Source organism: Plectropomus leopardus, chromosome 1, assembly GCF_026936395.1.
Source record: "Plectropomus leopardus strain MGB_pleo_1.0 chromosome 1, ASM2693639v1, whole genome shotgun sequence".
NCBI lineage: Eukaryota > Metazoa > Chordata > Actinopteri > Perciformes > Serranidae > Plectropomus > Plectropomus leopardus.
Genome location: NC_142176.1, coordinates 23352378 through 23373658, shown reverse-complemented (window position 1 = coordinate 23373658; position 21281 = coordinate 23352378). Strand labels below are relative to the sequence as shown.

The 21281-nt window shown below is 40.3% G+C and overlaps 2 protein-coding genes across 6 annotated transcripts; one reads left to right on the top strand and one right to left on the bottom strand.

Annotated features, from left to right (window-relative positions):
• The first annotated feature begins 284 nt into the window (after positions 1-284).
• LOC121944076 (rho family-interacting cell polarization regulator 2-like) lies at positions 285-10961 on the top strand. 2 transcript variants are annotated; one of them, XM_088078012.1, is made up of 18 exons: positions 285-431; positions 3579-3660; positions 3776-3909; positions 4044-4122; positions 4270-4293; positions 4421-4474; positions 4941-5090; positions 5271-5334; positions 5419-5462; positions 5546-5671; positions 5808-5956; positions 6081-6189; positions 6614-6745; positions 7970-8608; positions 8694-8932; positions 10280-10370; positions 10479-10662; positions 10743-10961. In XM_088078012.1, the coding sequence occupies exons 3-18, from the start codon at positions 3818-3820 to the stop codon at positions 10811-10813; spliced, it is 2247 nt and encodes a 748-aa protein (XP_087934138.1). In that variant the 5' UTR covers positions 285-431; positions 3579-3660; positions 3776-3817; the 3' UTR covers positions 10814-10961. The 2 variants fall into 2 exon arrangements, with proteins under 2 accessions (XP_087934138.1, XP_087934143.1); XM_088078017.1 differs by lacking the exon at positions 6614-6745.
• A 1933-nt stretch (positions 10962-12894) lies between these two features.
• Positions 12895-20096, bottom strand: vrk3 (VRK serine/threonine kinase 3). Of its 4 annotated transcripts, XM_088078027.1 has the most exons (16): positions 19986-20096; positions 18946-19169; positions 18701-18877; positions 18371-18487; positions 18087-18248; positions 17661-17801; positions 17055-17110; positions 16630-16696; positions 15582-15666; positions 15393-15495; positions 15182-15274; positions 14946-15078; positions 14453-14570; positions 13879-13937; positions 13627-13763; positions 12895-13183 (listed from the first exon to the last, which is right to left on the bottom strand). In XM_088078027.1, exons 2-15 carry the CDS (start codon positions 19166-19168, stop codon positions 13627-13629), a joined length of 1671 nt encoding a protein of 556 aa, XP_087934153.1. In that variant the 5' UTR covers position 19169; positions 19986-20096; the 3' UTR covers positions 12895-13183. The 4 variants fall into 4 exon arrangements, with proteins under 4 accessions (XP_087934153.1, XP_042350910.2, XP_042351134.2 ...); XM_042494976.2 differs by having other exon boundaries at positions 12895-13763; positions 18701-18859; XM_042495200.2 differs by having other exon boundaries at positions 12895-13763; positions 18701-18832.
• Positions 20097-21281: the final 1185 nt, after the last annotated feature.

The following is a 21281-nucleotide window of genomic DNA, read 5'->3' as shown; positions in this document are numbered from 1 at the left end:
GTTTTGCACTGCTAGACTTGTACTTTTTATATTTTATATTTGTATCTTCTATTTTTATGTTTTGTTTTTTTTTCTATATTTATGTTGCACCAACCCACCAGAACAAATTCCTCGTATTGTGTTAACTATACCTGGCAATAAATCTTTTTCTGATTCTGATTCTGATTATAGATAGATAGATAGATAGATAGATAGATAGATAGATAGATAGATAGATAGATAGATAGATAGGGAGCTTTTATATTGAAACCCTGACACCGGAAGTGGTTTTCAGTCTCTGCCGCTAGCTTGACTGTGGATACAAAAAACTGCGAAATCAAGGAGAGGGACAGCGCCCAGAATAACTGTAAACCTCTGCAAACTGAGTGCAGCATCGTGTTGGAAATGAGACTCCTGTCATATTCTCCGGGGTGTCTGACGTTAAAACGGAGGTAGGAGTCCGCTGCTTTTATCGGCAAGGTCACAACGAGAAGCCCGTTAAATTTTTCTCTACATGGTCATGAGTCCGTCCGACGTGAAGTTGCTTTCCTGTGATGTTGTCGAAATATATATCCGCCAGCTGGCCGTGATTGGCCATCTCTATGTTTTTTCTTGCTGTTTTTGGTGTTTAATGTGAGTTGGTGGGCCGGCACGCTCAGGGATCAGGGTGTTGGGGGTCTTTGGGAGGACGGGAGTGGACTTTTTTGTGGCCTGTGATGAGCTCCGGGGGCTGGGGTGGGATATGTGCGGAATACAAAATCTGGCACGACACCGTTTCCCCAAATTCGCTGTTTGAGCTCCATCCTTTTGGTGTTTCACTTCAAGTTATGAGCCGTGGTGTGTGTTGATCCGACTGAGTGGCCTGCTGCCGCCGGGTTAGGCTAATCCAGTAATCTGGAGTAGAGGTGGTTGCATTGTATTGTAACACCATTACTCCTCATCCTCCTCCTCTTCCCCCTCAAACAGACCCACAAAGTGTGGATGTACACCGGTGTAATGGGCGGTGAGCTCGCGTAGTTGTTTATATCAGCACAAAAGCTCCCTGAATCCAATGATTAGTCGATTAGTGGATCGACTGATTGGGAGGAAATCGATCGCTTCCAGTAATGGGTATGACTAATGTCTTAACGTCACATACATGACTTTCTTTTCCTTATTTTGTGACATTACATATTGAACACTGTTTTTTTTTTTTTTTGGTTGTTTTTTAGCATTTGGTCAGACGAAGCCGATTTGAAGTTTTGGCTGTGGTACATTCTTAGGAATGGGAATCGCCAGAGGCTCACACACAATATTATTATGATACTTAAGTCATGATACAATATGATTTCAATTTTATAGCATCAGAATATTTTCACAATCTTAATTTGTTTTTCTTTCAAAAAACATGGGCAATGAGCTAGAAAAAAGAAACAATCCAAATATTTGCAAAAAAATGAGTTTGATTATTGCCTTTTACTCATGTTTTTGGATTAAATCAAACCAATTTGCTCTAGGTTCAAACGTTTAAATACTTGTGAAAAGCATCTGACAGCAGCATAAGAAAAGTGATGTCACTCCAAGGATGGTCAAACATGCTGCGATATGCTGAGTATTGTGAAAACATATATTGATTTGTAGCCTTTTATCTACTGCAAGTTATGTGTCCAAAGGAAAACTTAACATCTGTTTTATCTAAAAAGAAATACAGTTTTTTTAGTCTTTTAGTCTTACTTACATTTTAGCAAAATGTAACTAATGGACTGAAAAAAAAGTAAATTGATTTTGTTAAAAAAAAAGTTTTGTAAGTATAGTCATACTGTGCTGAATCATTTTTTCCTTCACCCCTAGTACACTGTGACAGAAGTGACACATAAGAAGTTAACAGATAAAATTATTAAAATGCCCAGGTGCTAATCAAAATGTTAAATACGTAATTAACACCAATAAAAACACTAAATAACATAACCAAACCCTAGCATAAAAACAATAAAAAATTGTGAATAAATAAATCATAAAGGCAGGCTCCAAAATGATCAAATTTATCAATCAATTATATGCAATAATCTATTGAGAAGGACATTTTTTTTTTACGCTTTTCTAACAATTCACAGACGAAACAATCAGCTTGTAATAATAGTATTTGCAGCCCTGCTCAGTTTTACATCAATTATTAATGTATGTGTCCAAAATAACAGATGAATAAACGTGGTTGTGAGATCGTCGTAGGGCCGAGCTGTTGGCTGAACATGGCTGCATGTGCGTGTGAATGCAGCGAGTGCACCAAAGGCTTTTTTTAAACAAAACTCCAGTCTTGTGAGGTGATTGGAAACAGTGTCCTCTTTGTTCACTCCGCTCCGAGGAGAGCATTAATCCAGTCAATGATCTCTAATGTAAGGCAGGGGATAAAAGCACATCTGACGGAGAGGAAACAGGGCGATCGGCACTCAGAATTATCAATATTACTACTACCGAAAGTCTGCTGAGCTATTTATGGGTGGGTGGGAGTGTGTGTGTTTCATCATGATGACTTTGCACTTTGTGTGCACACCTCAGGGTGCAGATCCGAGTCCTGCACATGCCATGTTTGCCAGAAGGTGTTTGGGTGTTGTTATCCGTAAAGGCTCTCTGGTATGACACCTTTTCTCTGCCATGTTCTAACCCCTGACCAAACCCAGTTAATCCTCCCAGTGCAACTAAGATTAGCGGTTTAACTGGACCCCCGTCCCGGTGCACCCCGAGCCCACGACCTCGCTGCGAGGGAGAACACAGAAACACAGCAGGGTGCACACGGCTTATTCTCATATCAGCGATGTTGTCCCTAACAAGGTTTTGATCATATGAAACCATAATCTGTTTGTTTTTCCAACAGGTGGTACGTTTGATCTCACAATAGACACATTTCTCCTCTGGTTTTGAGTTTGGTGTAAGACAATGGAGAGCAGATGTCACCAGGAGCTCTGTCCTGTGCTGTCTCTCTGACAGATACCATATGTTAATATGGGTTTGGCTCCTGCTTGACAGCTTTAGTTTGGTTTAAGTCTGTAATCTCTTTTGTGACTAGATTAGCTCATGCATGACCCTCTTTTGCGATGGTTTCCCCTGACTGTGGCATCATACTAATCTGCGCATTCAATGGCTTATCTTGGAGTAGAAAAAGGGTCAATTTTTACACCCTGGCACACAGCAGAGGGATGGTTTTATATTCTTGGGCCAAACTTCTGTGTAGAATTTCCTGTGTAGAGTCAGCCATGAGACTTCCTGTGCTCTGGTGTTGGATGTGGAGGGGGTGGAGAAGCAGGGAAGGAAGGGGAAGAGAAGCAAAAGCTGACTGTACTCCTTACTGTTGTCAGTCGGCGTTGGCCACAGTGGTTGCAGCGTGCGTGTCGTGCACCGTCTCAGACTTTCAACAAAACAATGTGGCCAGACCGAGGAAGTGAAAGAGTGGTTTCAATCCTCCTTTTCTCCCCTCACCAGTTTTTCCTCCAGTGACCTCTGTAATTATCAGAATCCTTTATAATCACAGAGTAGGAGCAAAAATCCTGTCAGGTACAGCGAGGTACGAAGTGACGACCGAGGGACATTTTTTCCTCTAATGTCTCCTTTTTGTGTAATTACAGGACATGTCCTTCGGTTTGTTAAAGCCACAGTGCTACACTCAACTCTCCAAGCATGCTACAGTAGTGACTCTCCACTCAGCAGGTGAGTGAACGCTCTGTCTCCCCTTCTGTCCGCACAGTTTCACCCATTTTGCTTTAATTGAAATAACCACAAAGGCCTTATCAGACATGAGCCCATGTTCCTCTCCCTCCCTCAGCACTGTTTGATCCAAAAGAAACGTGCCTTGTAAGGAAGCAGGATGTTCACAGGCTCCACCAAACTGCCACCCACTAAGACCCCGCAGCCCGAGCGGCTGGATGAAGTGTACGCTGCCTTACGCAGAGGCTTACAGTGAGTAAACACATCTCAGGCTCCGTTTGCATTGATTCCAGTGGATGACTGCCAGGTGGAAAAATCATTGAATACTCAGGATACGACTGCTTTTGAGGATAAAGCAATAATGATGGTGGGGTTTTTGTTGTCAGGTCGTACCTGCAGGTCCACCAGCTGGAGCTGGACAGTCTGGGTCAGCAGACCAGAGAGAACAAGAGGAACGGTCGTTTGGTGAGAACTCATGCAGTCAAACCAGTCACGCCAGTAATGACGATCATTTAGCACCAGGCTAGATGCTGTTGTCTCCAGTCCTCAGACAGGATGCAAATTTGACACTTTGTGATGCTAAATGTTTTCATGTTGTTGTTTTCTTTGCAGGGCTCTTTGTATGAGTTGGATAAGGTGAGTTTCATTAAAACCTGTTGTACACAAACATGAGTGCGGCACATTGAAACTGTATGCAGATGGAAAAGAGACTTCCTGGATTAGTCTGTCAAGGTTGACGATGTCTTTCTTATTCTGTTTATAGCAAGTGAAAGCCATAGAGAGGTTTATGCGCCGCCTGGAATTCCACCTCAGCAAGGTGTGTATTTAAAGCTGCACTAAGCAAAATTTAAATTAAAACAATAGTTCAAAGCACTATGTATAATGTAGAAAGGTGTCAGTTCTAGTGACAGGTATCCTCTCTTAGGAGCTGGTGGAGACCAAATCAGAGTTAAAAGGAGAGAGAATATTGTTGGATTTAAATTTATTTATCTATCTATCTATATCTATAAATATATATATAAATCACATTTAAATTATACATAGCTACTTTGTCAGGAGATAGGAAGAAAGAAAACTATTTACAGTTTGACTAACAAATTGGTACAACGCCTCATAACTTTAGCAATCTTAAATAATTAAAGGAGGCTGGGGTTTTGCTGTTATTTTTCCATTGACTGCACTTTCATTTACCAGTCTCAGTATTATCCACGTGAATCCTCTCCTCAGGTGAGAGTCTAACACCATATCCATGTGTTGAAACCTGTGTGGTTTTGCTTGCCCAGGTTGAGGAGCTGTATGATGCTTATTGTATACAGCGGCGACTGCGTGACGGAGCAAGTAAGATGGTGGCGGCCTTTAACTCGGCCACTGGCAGCAAGGAGGCCAGAGAGAGCCTGAGTGAAGCCAACAAGGGCTACAGGGAGTGTACAGAGGTGAGACACTGACCTGACGTCAGGGCGTTGGTGCGTTTCAGCATGTAGGCCTACTGTTCTCTGTGCTGGACTTTAATTCTGTTGAAAGTAGATATCAGACTATGTTGGATATCAGACTGTAAATGTTCAAACAAATCTCTTTTACATTATTCACATCCTTCCCTCCGTCTGTCTCTGCAGCACATGTGCTCACTTGAAAGCGAATTAGAAAGCCAGATGGGAGAATTTCATGTCAAGATGAAGGGTGAGTCACTTTCTACTGCTTCCTATTTCCTCCAATCTGCATTAGCCCAGTTCTCATTTTTCTTGTCTATTTCGGATATTTCAGGCCTGGCTGGCTTTGCACGGCTGTGTGCTGGTGACCAGTATGAGGTAAGACACACAAACACAAGCACGTAGACATATTGTGAGTCTCTGCCTCCCCTGCATCACATCAACTGTTTCTGTCCCACCAGGTCCTAATGCGATACGGGCGGCAACGCTGGAGGCTACGAGGCCGCGTGGAAGTCAGCAACAAGCAGATATGGGACAGTGAAGAGTACATCTTCCTGCCTCTCGTCACAGAACTGCTGTCAATCAAGGTAGTAAAATATATAATAAACAATATATTTTATCACCAGCCTTAAACTTAATACATGCATTCTCACAAAAATGCCAACTTTTGCTCATTGCTATTTTTTCCTAAATCCCCATGCTCTCTGCCCTTCGGTTGTCAAGGTGACAGAGCTTAAGAGCCTGGCCAATCACGTGGTGGTGGGCAGCGTGTCTTGTGAAATGCTCGACCTGTTCTGCCCACTTCCCCAGACGCTTGCCGTGGACATCAATGACCTCGGGACAGTGAAGCTGAACTTGGAGGTCACCTGGAGGTACTTAAACCTCTCATTATGGCCGCTTTTAGTTTTGTAATTTTACACTATTAACATGTTTATTTAGGTACGTTCGATTCTGTTTCTCAACTTTGTGCTGCTTTTTTTTTTTTGTCTTTTTCAGTCCGTTTGATAAGGACGACCAAACATCCTCCACCAGTACAGTCTCCAAACGGCTGCTGTCCAATCAGAGCCCTCCAGACACGCCCTCTATGCGGGAGCAGGTGTTTTATGTGAGTCACATTAGAAGAGATCCTATCTGCATTTTGCACACAGCTGCTCTGTTACCCCACTAGTTTATCATTTCTGTTAAGGGTTTGTAAACTCTTTATTTATTTATTTTCCACTGTTTATTTATCTCACTGATGGCTATTATTACTGTCATTTCATTGGCTTGTTCTATTTCAGCTGTTCCCCAACTGCTTTGTGTGTAGCGGTAGCAGTGATGTGTGTGAGGACGTTCACAGAGCGCTGTGTGTGAGGGCGTGTGGCGGTGGGAGTGCTGTGCCTAATGTGAGGAGAATGAATGATAGCAGTAGCGGGACGTGTGACAGCAGCAGCAGCAGCATGTATGAGCGGAGCTGTGGTCCTTGTAGCTGTTTAATAGTGGTTGAGTAGAGCTCCAATATGTCCCTCCTCTTCCTCACCTCGCTGAAGAGCATGCCTCGATGCGGGCCCAGACAGAGCCGCTCGCTGTTGGAGGCGCTCCACGATGTCGTGGCCGACAGGACCGCTTCCTTACGTTGTGAACTCAGCCGTACAACACCCAGATTCACCTCTGTGCAGTCGGTGTGTTGGGACGTAGATGTAGAAGTTTAGTTTGTAGTGACCAATCAAAAGATCGATCACTTTAATTTGAATCTAAACTCAAGGAACACAATCACAGACTTTTTGTCAGCCGCATCGTGATCATTTTTAATTTTGATTGTTTATTCTAAAACACCAAACTTTCGACAGTTGTTTTACTGATGCAGAAGATACTGTGTCCATTGTTTGTTTGTGAGATTTCAAACACTTAGTAATCGAAATCGTAGTCAGTGAATTTAGTGATGAGTGGTTTTATTTTATTTTGTGTGCAAAAATTAAGAAAACAACAAAATTTGATTGTCGTCCTTGGTGGAGGAAGTATAAAGATCCTTTACTTAAGTAAAAGTACTAATACTACACTGTGGAAATGTTGCCGTTTTGGGGAAACGGTGTTGTGCCAGTTAAAGCAAGTAGGCTAACTATAATGAGGAACATTTAATCTAAGTAAACGTATCCAATACAGAAAAAAAACAAGCTTACTTAAGCTTACTGGCACACTTAAGTAACCGAGCCATCGTTAGTATCATCAGTTTCACCTGTGTTTCCCTGTATGAGGTGAAAAGGTCTGCTCTGAGAAAGGACCTCTGCAAAATAGGTTTCCACATATAAGGAATTTGCTTTGTTGTATTGGTGCATGATATAAACATAGTGAGATATAATGAAAATAAAAAATAAATGCAAGTTTTTAAAAAAATCAGGAAATATGAATATAGAGTAGATTCAAGTTATAATAAAATATAAAAAATACCATTAAAATAATAATTTAATAGTGTTTTTAATGGCATTTATAAATACACATAATGTACGTATTTAATATGCACATTATATGTGAATTAATATGAAAGAGCTGTGCAGTTTTCAGAAGTAAATGAATCCATTAAAAATAAAATGGAATATTTTTGAGTTGTGGACAAAATGACATTTGAGGACGTCACCTTGGCCTTTGGGACAGACTGATCAAAATATTTTCATCATTTGTCATTTTATAGACCAATCAACTAATCGATCAATCAAGAAAATAATCGGCAGATTAATCTCGAATAAAAATAATCACCCTATATGTCGTTGTATTTGTTTGTATTATTTCATGTACACAGAACCTGTAATCCTGTTCCTTGCAGACCTAACGGTGATCATTGTTCACTTACTCAGAACGTCCTCTCTGTGTCTTATCCGTTGCCTCTCTCGGTCTTGTTTCCTGTCTAGTCTCTGCTGAAGCGTCAGGGAGAAATGGAGAACGGGACCGTCTGGTCCAACTCCTCGGAGTCCTCAGACGACTCCTCCAGTCCGGCCTTGGCTCATCACGCTCAGAGGCTGACGGCCTCCAACATGCTGCAAACCACTCTCACCAGTCAGCTGTCATTCACGCCGCACAAGTCCAGCGCGTCGACGCCGTCGCTCTCATCCAACCAAGAGGAGGACGAGACAGAAGCCGGGGAGGTTTTCTCTCAGATGGACGCGGTGCCCAACGGCCACCTGCAGACTTCCTGCTCACATAGTCCGGACTGTACTGTGACTGACCGAGCGTCTGTCCAATCAGCCGAGCTCTGTGAAACCTCAGCTGACCTGAGCTGCTCGTGCCCCGACGTTTCCTCCGTGTCTCCTGTGTCACTGATGGAGACTCAGGGTTTATCTGAAAGTGGCGTCCCACAAGTGTGTATTTCAGCAGAGGAGGTAAAAGACAAAGCAACCGAGGAGTCGTCAGTACAGGCAGGACAGACTGAAGCAGAGACGGAGGACAGCACCACTGAAGCAGGAGAGGGACGCCAGGTAGAAGCATCAGAGAAACACGTTCAGCCACTTCAGTCCGTCCAGGAACCAAAACAACCGGAGGACGCTCCTACGGTAACCATCATCCGCCTCTCTGTCTTTGTGAAGTCTAATGTGTTGACGGTGATATTTAAACACCTGCATTTGTTTTTCTCCACAGGCTCCTTTTCCTAATTCTACTAGTTTCACTCTGGAAGTTGAAACAGCACTTGAAAGTTTTGACTTTCTCAACTGCTCTGACCTCGAGGAAGATGACGAGGAAGAGGAGGAACAACAGGAAGACGGAGAAAAGAGGGAGGATGACGACGACGGGCAACATAAGGAGAACCAAAACAAAGTGGAGGAAGAGAAAACGGAGGAGGAAGAAAAGGATGAAGACAACTTTTACTCTGGAGGAAGGTCAGTGTTTGTGGTCATTGTTGAGCTCTGAATAGTTTTCACATTTTTAGTGTTTCACATAAACTTAAGTCCATCTCACAACACTGATAAACTCAATACAACTTCTTATTCAACCTGGAAGTTTTCACATATTATTCTAAGACGGTTACAGTCACACCACTGAAAAATCCTACATGTTTTTTGCTACTTGTTTTGGATTATCTCTGAAACCTCACACCTGTGTACAGCTCTTTTTAAATTAGCAGAATCAGCTCAGTGTTTTTATTCAGATGTAACAGCCAGTGATGGAGACTCTGCGGTCGTTTTGCCAACAGTCTCTGGGAGATTGCATAACTCAGCCATTTGAATTTACAGTCTGAATGATATGATATCCACACTGGCATTGATCATAATAAAGAACCTCTTATGGGTTTTTTAAGCTGTAATTGGTGAATTTTAAAAAAAACCACATTTTTAAAAAAATATTTGCTGAAACTATCATTATATTCACAGAGCAATCAACCAGAGACATAATCTGTAAAAAGTATTTTAAAAGCATTTCTAGTGGTCTTACTGCAAGGCAACGAAAACAACCAGCCAGAGCTGAGGAGTCTCTAACGCAGTTGTCAATCATGTCAGTCACTGCTCGGGGACTGCGGTCAAATTGTCAAACTAGAAGAACAACCATGAAGATAGTGGGCATTATTTCATTGTTGGAGCAGCATCCTTGATCCAGAAAAGCAAAATATTCTTCCTCGCCGCAAAAGTCAATAGCTTGAACAGTCTCTCTTGTGTTTGATATTTATATGTCCATCTGCGAAACCAAGAAGGAGGCATATAGGGTCTAACTCAGTTGGAGCACCAAAAATGATAGATAGTTCATTGACAATACCTAACCAATATATTTGCACGGAAACAGAGTTTTGATTCATATTTTATCAGCACTGCCCAGTTTGAGTGCAGTTCACAAGCATTGACATGACTGACAGCTGCGTTTAAGACTCCTCGGCTCTGATTGGTTGTTTTCAGTGTGCTGTGGTCGAGTCTAGCAAATGCCATTACAGGCAGAAGAAAGAGGAGGGACATGATTTTTTTCATAGACTATTTGCCTCATATACTTTATTACTTTAAGTATACAGTGACAGTTTCAGCAAATATGATACAGTTATTGACATAAAAGTGACAAACTTTAGCTTTAACTTAACCAATTACAAAACATTCACATTTCCATAGTAACATGGAGTCTTGGGGTTGATTTTTTTAACCCAGTTTATATATGTATGAATGCATATTAAGGTCTTTGAACTGAAGAGGTTGTATCTGACCCACTCACTGTTGCATTGATCTACTTTGTGTCTCACTCTGCAGTGATGAGGAGGAGGCAGACGGTCTACAGATCCTTATGGAGGCCCCAGAGGGATTCAGAAACTCTGATGAAGATCGATTTTCTGAATCACAGGTAAACACAGTGTCCGATTAGGGATGTTTTTTTTTTTTTAAGAAATAATTTTGCATGTTTATTTTCATGTTAATCAAATGAAAGTTAAAAGGAAATATTTTTTAAAAGGAGTCAAGTATTGAGGACGGGCAGGATCTGTGTCAGATGGAGATGCCTGAGGAGAAGGAGGAGCACAGTGAGGAGAAGGAGGAGCACAGCGAGGAGAAGGAGGAGCACAGTGAGGAGAGGGAGAAGGAGGAGCACAGCGAGGAGAGGGAGGAGCACAGCGAGGAAAAGGGAGATGAACAACACGGTGAGAGGAATTTTCATTCATGTGACCAAACCCTGCAGGCGTGACAAGTTTGTTAATTTTCCCCATTTGTAATCTTTTAGGAGAGGACACGTCACATGAACAGGAGGAGCGTCCCTCTACTCCCACCCATCTGGCCACAGCTGTCTTCTAATGACACCAGTGGAACCATACGTAGAACCATTTCTCCCACTCTGCCATCTACTCATGCCATCTCCCTGTTGCACTGCGGGACCGGAGGCCTTGAGGATGTTCCACTTACTGCTCAGACAAACAAGCTCTTCCATTACGGCTGAGTTTGTGCACATATTTGCCTTGTTCTGACCAAGAACGACAAACCTCGAGGTTTCTTTCAACACACACTCCACCGTCACGTTGCCTGGGTTAAAGTGGGTCACCACTTAGTTTACACTTTCATAAACTGTTCCAGTCATGTGAGAATTTAATGTCCAAAACATTTCAGGAACAGCTAAAGGCGGCCTTGTTTTTGGCTTTATAACAGTGCTTTTTTTTTTTTTTTTTTTTAAAGTAATCTAATAATTTTAAATGGTTTTATAAGTTCAAGTTGATGGATTTCTTCAGTCGTCAGAGAAGCATACAATCACTTAATGCGTTCTCCAAACTACCAGTATTTGTGGATATATAACAATCTATCAAGTTTTTGTTTTTCAGTGTTAAATCAGTGTACAGCCCAGAGCTCTTTTCACTGTTGGTGAGAAAGGAAAAAGACGTCATGAGCATGTGATGTTTGTCTGAAGATTTTCATCGACGTGCTGTGGACATGAAATCATTTCCAAACCAGGAATGTACCCTTAAAACCAACAGGATCTTTTCATTTTAGGCATCAGAGACAGCTAATTATAAAGAAATACACATGGAGTGCAGAAGTTACATTCGACGGGAACGTAAGTATTATTATTATTCGGTCCGACATGAAAACAATCTGCAGTGTAAAACTATATTTAAACCTGCATGTGTAGCTGCCTCACACTGCCAGCATGTCGTCTGTATAAAAAGCTCAACTGATCAGTTTAAGTGTGTAAGCTAGGCTTCAGTGCAAGGAAGCCATCGGGTCTGTAACTGTGTAGAAAAGCTGCCGCACAGGGGCGCTATAGTCTCCCAGCATCATGCTTTACGTTGTTCTACAAAAAGCCTCGTCATTCAGAAAGTGCCTCAAGTGACAGAGATGTAAGGTTTTAAATGCCACGACAGGAGAGATCAGGCAAAAGATAACAGTGTTTATTTTCTGAATTACTTTAAGAGTGTGCACAATAAGAGATATTTACTGTTTCATATAAAGAATTGTATATGTCTTGAAATGTTAAAATGTTTATGTTCAGAAATGTTTAAACTTTATAAAGGTTTCTTTCAAATGAATACGCCTTTTGTTGAGTTGAATGAATCAGCATTTGTAATCTGTAACAGGGTGTCTGCAGGTATTAGACACTTGGTGAACAAAAATTCAGATGCAACACTTTAGTTTTTCACAGCTTTGAATTCAAGATTTAAGACTTTGGTCACAAATTTGTTAAAATTCTCAAAACTTTAGATATTTGTGGCATTGTGTTGTGTGATCAAACTGCTGCACATGTTAGGGTGTCCCTTTATTGTGACCATCCCCAGACACACCTCAGCAGTAATGATGCTGTTAAATCAGCGTTTGATATGCCACACCTGTCAGGAGGGCGGATCATCTTGAAAAGAAGTGCTCTCTTGAGTTTGAAATGTATCTGTTAAGTGCATTTAAACATCTGAGAAGTTCAACTTAAACCTGTGAAAACTGGGAGTAAAATCAAAGTGTTGTGTTTAAATATTTGTTTAGTATAAATTCAATGCTTTTAAAGACAATTTCAAGTTAATTTTACCCAAATATAAGGCTGATTTTTTAGGAAATCCTTTTCTTATTAAAGCAATACAAGTAGGTGTAAAGCGAAGTCGTGGTAAAAGCAAGTACAAAGTAAAGTGTTTGGTTTAGTGGCAGATTTAAACATTTGTAACATCAGAAATGTAGACTTTGGCATTGACTTATTTTAACATTCTGAGCAAACAATATTTGATAAAATGTTTGCGGCAATGAAGACTTAACAACTTTTAAGGTCATATATTTATATGATTGAATTTGAGACATTTTAAGACTTTTTAATGACATGCAGACACCCTGTGTAAATAGGACTGTGACAGACTTTAGTGTTTTTTTTGCTCTCAGACTGGAGGTCAAAGGATACAAAGACACAGTTTAAAATAAGAGTTATTGCCTTTTATTCAGTAAAATGACCTACACTTACATACAGGATGTCAATGAAATGTTGCCCCTGTAAGACCAAAAACACTGTGCAATCAATGAGACCACAATAGAAATACAAATGCTTAAAATAACAATCCACATCAAACCCCAATAACAGAACACGAGCGTCATTTGAACACATTGAACTCTACACCGCTCGCTGTAACATTTTCAGTGCAATAAAACATCACAGATAAAACACAGCAGGATTAAAGCAAACTCCTTTTTGACTCAATTTCTCTGAAATAAAACACAGTAGATACAATAGAAATGTATTATGCTATTATATGAATATAAAATGCACAAGATGCTTAACTTTCAACATAATAAACCCTCTCTCCTCCATTTTACGAATTCCTGTTACTTTTAACTGAATTATGTGCGTAATGAATAAAATATGTTTCTAACTCCAAAATTAGCATTTAATTAAGAGTGGAGCTGCAGCAGACGGTGCATCAGCCAGTGTGAAGTTTAAGGTAACATTTCTTAATGGTGTGTTTTTCCCCAAAAAATAAAAGAAATAAAAAGCCAAAAGAGAACACCACGTGCCACCGCCCAGCACCGTGGAGCTGATTCTCCTATGGACGAATATTGGGAGTGTCTGAGCCCTTTGATACATAACAAGAATATACATGTACATGTGTACATACTTGTGTCTGTGCTGCAGAATGACATGTCCTCACCTAAAAACTGAGCGGCTGCTCCGGTGACCCCCCCAGCTGCAGTAAAGCCGCACTGAGTCCAGCCTTCAGCGCTGAGTAGTCCGGCTGCTCAGAGTACTGCAGAGTCATCACTTCAGTCAGGTACTTTTGAAATGCACCTACACAGTGAAACAGACACACACACACACACACACACACACACACACAGAAACATATCATGAGAGGGCACATAATCAGTGATAAGTGTGTTATAAAACAAACGTCTTAACTCACTGGAAACTCTCCTCTTCTCAAAGCAGTGACTCAACAGTGCAGGAACGTCCTTCGTGTATCTACAATGACAACTTTTGTGAGTAATTTGCATTTTCTTTGTATTGTGTAAAACAGCAACTAAAAGGAGCTTTTATTTTTGTTGATTTTGCAGAATCATTTCCATGTGCACCACAGTCTGAGGTTGTAAAGATCTTGATCTGGCTACCATGTGCATTTGTTTGGAAGAGTGAGAGAAAAACACACTAACTTTTAATAATATTCTTCTTTTTAAACGCAACTGTTTGCAGGATGCATAGTAATGAAGTAATGTGTGTACTTGTTGGGATGTAAGATTACAGCCTGGTAATCAGGGGGATCAGACCACAATTTTCTTGATGGTCTTGTTTGCTCATGTAGGTCATAAGTAGGAATCAGTATTGAACTATGACTGTTTCTTAACCAGTTAAAAACTCCTTGTGGTTGCTGTAATTATGCAGGTTTCTGTCATGCACGCATGTTAACACATCCGTGTTTTTATGGCGATTCAAAGCTGTGTAGACTTTAAATATCCCACTGATGATAAACTCTCTCTCACCTCTGTTTCTGCGTGGCTACCTGGTCCGGGTGAGTGAGGGGGGTCCACGGCAGCGTCCCCGTGTGCCAACGCAGCATGCAGTAACCCAGAGACTGCAGGTCACTGCGTCGAGACGGAGCTGAGAGGAGAACACAGACAGTGATGCCGACATCTGTTCTCCCTCCCACATTTACTCTGACACAACACAACCACGAGACAATCCTCAGATGTACAGATCACCTGGTTTTTGTGGTTTTGTTCTGTGGTCGTTGAAATTTTACACTAAAGAAAACCACAATCAGCTCCACAAGAAGAAAAATCGGATATTTTTCTCGTGTGAAGCTTCTGTGTGTGCTGACAGATGGACTGTGGGAGGAGTGCAGGTGTTCCTCATGCAAAGATGAAAATAAATCTGGTGGTGTTTGGTTTACAGTAGCTTATAGAGGGAAATGGCCTCCAATTTGCTGACGTTAGTGGGGAAAAAAGGAATCAGTGAACCACAGAAGTGACTCACCTGCTCCCTTATGTGCGTCCAGGCTGATGAACTCCAGGGTGCCGTCATGTGCTGTTCTGCTGGCCTCGCGGTACTCTACATGCTGCCCTCCAGGACAGTACCTAAAGGCATGGCAGTGTCCTACAAGGTATACCTAAACACACACACACACACACACACAAGTAAAGTGGTGAGTGTATTTCACACTGCAATCTTGGACATGGACAGATTCATCTGTACTTCAGAGTATTTCTCACCTGTGATTTCTCTCCTGGTTTGATGTAAATGTTTTCTGCATTAATATCAGCGTGAACATACTCATTAAAATGGATATATTGAAGCACATCTAACTGCAAGGAGAAAGAAACGTTATCGTTTAATACATGAGGGGAATCACAATTCTTCAAGAGTTCTGGAAGGTGATTAAAATGAAAAATGTTGTCTGGAAATAATTTAGTTTACACTCACTACTCTGCACGCAAGCTGCAGGACAGTTTTCTCAGACAGAAGCTCATCTTCTTCCTCCATGATTGACTGGAGAGACTGGCCCATGTTGGGGAAAATCAGAAACCTTAAAAAAAATAATAAAGAACTTACAGTAGAACCCAAATCTTTCAAAAAGTTAATCTCTTTCATATGACATGTAAATATTCACACCTGTAGGACTCTGCATGAAGACCAAAGCCAACACAGGAAGGAATCCCCAGAAAATCCATCTTGTTTTGTTTGATCCACTTTTCCACTAGAGGGAGACATTGTGATTTAATTATTATAAAGTTACACTCCTGACAAACCAGACCTGCATCTTAGAAGGGTGACAAATGTAAAGATGCAGTCAGCAATTCCTTTCCAATACACTTTTTGTCAAATTTTGCTAATATCTGCGGCTCTGGCTTTGTAAATGGGAAACAAACAAAGTGGCTCAGACCGACACACACGACACCATACCAGCCAGGAAGTCATAAGGAGCACTCCTGTTCATGCAGGAGAGGGAGAAGGCCATTTTGCATAACAAGAAAGGCAGTGGGATCAAATGAGGCTGTAAAACTGAGCTTCTGAAGGAGCACTGATGGGAGGGGTGTATTTGTTGGGTAGTGAGTTCAAATTTCAACAGTCTTTCTCCAGAATTGCAGATTACACCTTAATTTTTCCCCCTGACTGCATGACGGTGCTCCTGTTGATTAAGTTTTTGTCCACTTCTGCTTTCCTATGAATGGATTATGAAATGAAAGACAGACATTTATATGTGATATTGTGAAACCAGATCACATGACAAATTGCCAGAACACTTCTAACTGTCAGCTAGCTGTCACAATACTGGAATGTTTAACTCTATATTGATTTTCAATACCACAAGTCTATACCATGACAACAAAAAACAAAAAATGAACTGATAAATCAATATTTTTGACCACACTACTGTCTATTTGTTCGGTTTCTGACCAATATCTGTTTGTCATGTTAAAACTTTTAATTAATGATCAGCCTGTGAAACACTGAAGCACTTGACTGTGATAAATACTGCTACTACCTTTGTTTTAACAAAATGTACTTCTCTTTAGGTTATTATCAGTCATTGTGTGACTGCAGCCAGTCATCCATGAGACAGAAAACCCTCACTCTTTCATCAGCGACATTACACCTGTTTTTTGGAGAGGAAGTGTTTATTTGGAAGTGTTGAACTCGAAACAGACTAAATCCTCACCAGATGCAGGTTTAGCAGCTCTCTGCAGAAAGTTCTGCTCATTGAAGAGTCTTCCATCTTTAGCTCCCTAAGACAGAGAAAAAAAGATAAACTTTATTGATCCCAGTCAGAGACGTCTATGGGAAATAGAGAACAAATAAAAACAAACTTTTTTTTATTTATAGGAGAGAGAGGACGACATGCAGCAAAAGGCCCGAATATGACTCAAACCCAGGCCACTGCAGTAAGGACCTAACCATAATGGTATGCGCTCTCCTCTGTAATCTTCCAGGATGCCCAAAACAATCAATTTGTTGATGAATACAGATGGGGGAGATTATTTCTTCATTTATGGCACACATAGGGATGATGATGATAATTCAGCACTGTTTGGATGGGATACTCATAATACTGAAGTATACTGCGAGTGTTGAGGCGGCACTCACCAGTTTGAGGATGTGATTTGATTCCTTGGCACTGGATCGCAAAACTGTTTGCAAAACTGAAAAAAAGACAAAACAAAATTTTTCAACTGAGGCATAAAACAGGTTGTTCTCTGCAGTGAATTTTTTGTAAGAGTCAATTGTGAGCCTGCTGTAGAAGACTGCAGCTCTGTCCACTAATCTATTTTACCAATTTCTTTGTGTATGACTGGAGCTGCTTTAATGAAGTTATTGGACAGAAGAGACTGTTAGAGAAGATGCGTTTCAACTCATACCTCAGCCAAAATACTGGAAATGAAAATAGAGTTTTATAGAGAAATTTTTTTGGGGGGTATGTTTTTTTGTTGTTGTTTGGGTTAACCAACTATGTTGTAAATAACATATTATACACAACAAATTCACTAGTATAAAACCACAAGAAACATGTTATGTATAACAATAATTATTATCTTTTATCCTGAAATATAAACAGTGGTATTTTTTCTTCTTTTTCCTATTTGTGGTTTGTACAGTATGTCTAGTTTTTAATCTTTGGACAGTTAAGTACTCTTAAATTGTGCACTAATTCAGTTTCCAGTATTTTCTCTGGTGTCATGCACACAGACGCACCTTCGTAGATGAGCTCTGTTGAGCTCTGACTGAGCAGTTTCACCAGCTTCCACTTCTTGCCTGTTGTGTCCGTCACCTCTTCACCTTCCTGTAGTGGCTCCACTGCGGGCGTATGCTTTGACTTCTTGGCTTTGCTTTTTCCTGACGTCCAACCAATTAAGTTGCATTTTTGAAGAGAGAAAAAGTAATGTTACACACTCACAAGAAAAATATGATACACAACTGTACAGTTAGTTTCCTTATGCTTCAAATTACTTGATTTTTCAGATGTTTTTAATTTCCTTTTATTTCCTTGGTGTTTTACTTTTTTACCTCTAACTTCTGTCAGCTTCAAGTTGGAGGCTGAACTTCACTGTTTCACTAAACCTATCGCTTAATAAAAAAGCAAGTCATGTGTGTGTGGAAACAGCAAAATGTTTTGCTCACCTTTTGAAGGTGACTTGGAGTTTGGTGAGGAAGCAGGAGAAGAGAGGACCACATGGGGGCCATCTACTGTAGATTCCTCTGCTTTCCCACTTGATTTATCAGTCAGCCTCTTCCCCTCCTCTGCCTGCTTAGCTGGGCTGTAGAGTTTTGTCTTTCCCCTCACTGTATGTGGATCCAGCCACAATAAATATGAATGAGAGAAAAGATTACAGTACAAATTACAGTTAAAAAATGAGAGAGAGTCGCTGCATTTTTCATGAGGGATGTTTTGTGTTTCAGCTCACCAGTACGAGGGGATTTTTGGACAGGAGAAGACTTAAGAGTGGGCACTTTCCCTGTGTCGAGTTTAAAAGTGACTGTGTGCTGCTTGGGTGGAGTTCCAGCCAATACAGCGCTGTTATCTGTTGATACAAATCACAACACTTGCATCAGATGTTATTTTATTTACACCTGCATCACCAGTAAGTGTTACCTTAAGGTTAAAGCTGCATGTCACAGTGAAGTTTTATGCTACAGCAAATTTAAAAAAAAAAAAAAAAAAACTAAGTTCAGGGCAAATCTTCACCAGACCAGCAAAGCGGAGTAGCTGCTTCAAGTCCATTTTCCCTTATTACCTTTAATCCTGTCATCTCTGACAGGACTAGCGGAGGGCACCAGGGGTAGAGTGGCATCTTTAATGCTGAATTCAACTTCCCTGTCCAGACGAAGGGAGTTACGGGTCCTTTTCAGAGCAGGACGAGTTGTAACTGGAGTTGGGATGTTATATGCATGAGCTGTAAAAAAGTTCATAACTACATAAAGTCTAAAATGTATGGATAACACCAACTAACTCCTAATAACATACTGTCAAGATATCCACCTGTACTTCCTGTGGGCTCGTAACTCGTGCTTGAAGTGAGGCTTGATTTAGTTACTGACGTTGCTATTTCATCTCTTCTAGGTGGAGAAAGACTTAAAGACGCCGTTGAGCTCACAGGTACAGATTCATCGAGAGCACAGGGAAGCTTCTCCCCACACGATGGACAAAATCTGAAATCAGGCTGCAACTTTGTCCCACACTGGGGGCAGAAATGGAAAGGCATCCTACAAGAGTATACAGCACATCATCTTGTGGGTGCATAGAAAACAAGAGGAAAATAGACACACACTAGCTATTATTGCAAAGTGCCTGATGCTCTGTTATAAAACTGTTGTATAAATCAATTAAAAATATCATTCAGAGGATCCAGACTGGTCAATATGGACATTGTGTGGATGTAACTGTGACAATTAAGAAAAAAACATTTACGAACAGTCATTAACGCTGAACACTAACTGAACATAAAGCTGAACATAAGCTTAAGACTCATATTCCCATAAACACATGCAACTTAACTAGCTACATTAAAGTTGATGAGACTTTTTTTCTGGCAAAAATTGTGTGTCACTGCAAAGAAATCCAGCTCATGTCAGTTAACCTAGATATTTTCCAGAACAAAAAACTAATTGGCAAGCGTTAACTAGATAAGTTAACGTTAGCTAGCCTCCATTAGCACTTCGAGAAAAAAAGTTTTTGTGGTTTCCTTGTAACGCTAACAGTTGATTGGCAACATGACAAAACAATCGCTGATCTACAGTTGGAGGAAACAATTTGAGCAGAAGGTCGTGTGTTTTTACATCGACTGATTTCAACGTGTGTTGAGCATAAACATAAAAACAATGCAATGACCAAACAGCTCTACGTTAGCTAGCTAACAACAGTGAAACTAATGCAAAAATAATAATAGAAAAGGTTGAGTATCGCATTGTTGCTGGTTTTTGAGCCTTGGCTTTTAGTGTAATTGGCGCCTACGAAAAATATATGCCGGTGCTTGACTGATTTTAAAGTTGTAATAAATAATTTTAAAGTGTCTGAGGTACCTTAAGACACCGCTCAGCCTGTTTGGGTTGGTTATGTTTCTTCTTCTCCTGTTTTTGGTGATGTGCGCGAGTGGGGAGGTGCTGCCCCCTGCAGGAGGTCAGGACAGCTACAGCCTCGCTGTTTTCTCACATTCAAAAAGGTAGAAGTAGTATATAAAAAAGTATTTAATAATTTAACCAAGAGTCTAAGATCTCTGTGTGCACAGTTTGATTCAGGCGCATTGTAATAAACTAGAAACATGCAGGTTTAATAGGGTTGTCTCTCCACATTGTTTCTTTTTTTAAAAATAAACTTTCATGAAAAAAAATTCTTGAGTACCCAGAATTTGCACCTTTGAAATAAATGTAGCAGTTTAACGAGTAGCCAACAATATTTCCCTCTTATATAGTATATATAAGAGTATAGTCAGTATAGCAGAAGTTTAAAGTACCAGTACTTGATCAAATGTTGCCTACTTTGTAACTGTCTTGGTGAAGTACAAATCTGAGGTACTTGTACTTGAGGGTTTCCATTTTATGCTACTTTACATTTTGGAAGAAAATACTGTATCTTTTATTCCACTACATTTATTTGATAGCTTTTGCAGATTTAGATTACTAGAAAATAGAAATCAATGAACAAATTATGATATAGCCTACAATTATAGTGTTGGCTTTGCTATGCAAAGTTATCACAAATAGCCCCACCTTTACCAGCGGCAAAATCAAAGTGATGAACACACAAATGCATCACATTATAATTTATTAGGGTAATACAGGCTATAGTATTCTGAAGTGGGCCATTCTGCATAATGAGTACTTTTTATTTTGGTTACTGTAAATGTATTTTGATGTTGATAATTTTGTATTTTTACTTGTGTAAGACTTTAAATGCAGGACTAGCTGAGTATTTCTGCGTCTTCACTGTGGTATTGTTACTTAGACTTAGGTAAAATATCTGAATACTGTGTTAATGTTAATCAAATTTAGAAGAGACTTAAAATGACCTCATAAAGACACAAAAAACACCCACCCAAACAAAGACAAAGACAAAATGTTACCTCATAGAAACTCTAAATAACCTAAATAAGGCACTGAAATGACTGAGAAACAAAATGGCTACAAAGAGACACAGAAGAACAAAACAGACACAAAATTACCTGACAGAGACACAAAGTTACTTAGAAGTTAGACAAAAAATAGGTCAAATGGACACAAAAAGACCACAGAGACACTAAGGAACTGCAAAGGCAAATGACCACAAAATAAATAAAAAAGGGAAAAACAACAATTATAAGGTAACTACAACTGACTACA

What these genes read in the sequence shown, in the direction of transcription:
- LOC121944076 (XM_088078012.1), top strand. Translation starts at nt 3,818, where the DNA reads ATGTTCACAGGCTCCACCAAACTGCCACCCACTAAGACCCCGCAGCCC. An exon ending in GCCTTACGCAGAGGCTTACA is followed by an intron (nt 3,910 to 4,043) that starts GTGAGTAAACAC and finishes TTTTGTTGTCAG; the next exon opens with GTCGTACCTGCAGGTCCACC. An exon ending in ATCGATTTTCTGAATCACAG is followed by an intron (nt 10,371 to 10,478) that starts GTAAACACAGTG and finishes ATTTTTTAAAAG; the next exon opens with GAGTCAAGTATTGAGGACGG.
- vrk3 (XM_088078027.1), bottom strand. Translation starts at nt 19,168, where the DNA reads ATGCCTTTCCATTTCTGCCCCCAGTGTGGGACAAAGTTGCAGCCTGAT. An exon ending in CCAAAAATCCCCTCGTACTG is followed by an intron (nt 18,249 to 18,370) that starts GTGAGCTGAAAC and finishes ATCCACATACAG; the next exon opens with TGAGGGGAAAGACAAAACTC. An exon ending in AGCTGCTAAACCTGCATCTG is followed by an intron (nt 15,667 to 16,629) that starts GTGAGGATTTAG and finishes GTCTCCCTCTAG; the next exon opens with TGGAAAAGTGGATCAAACAA.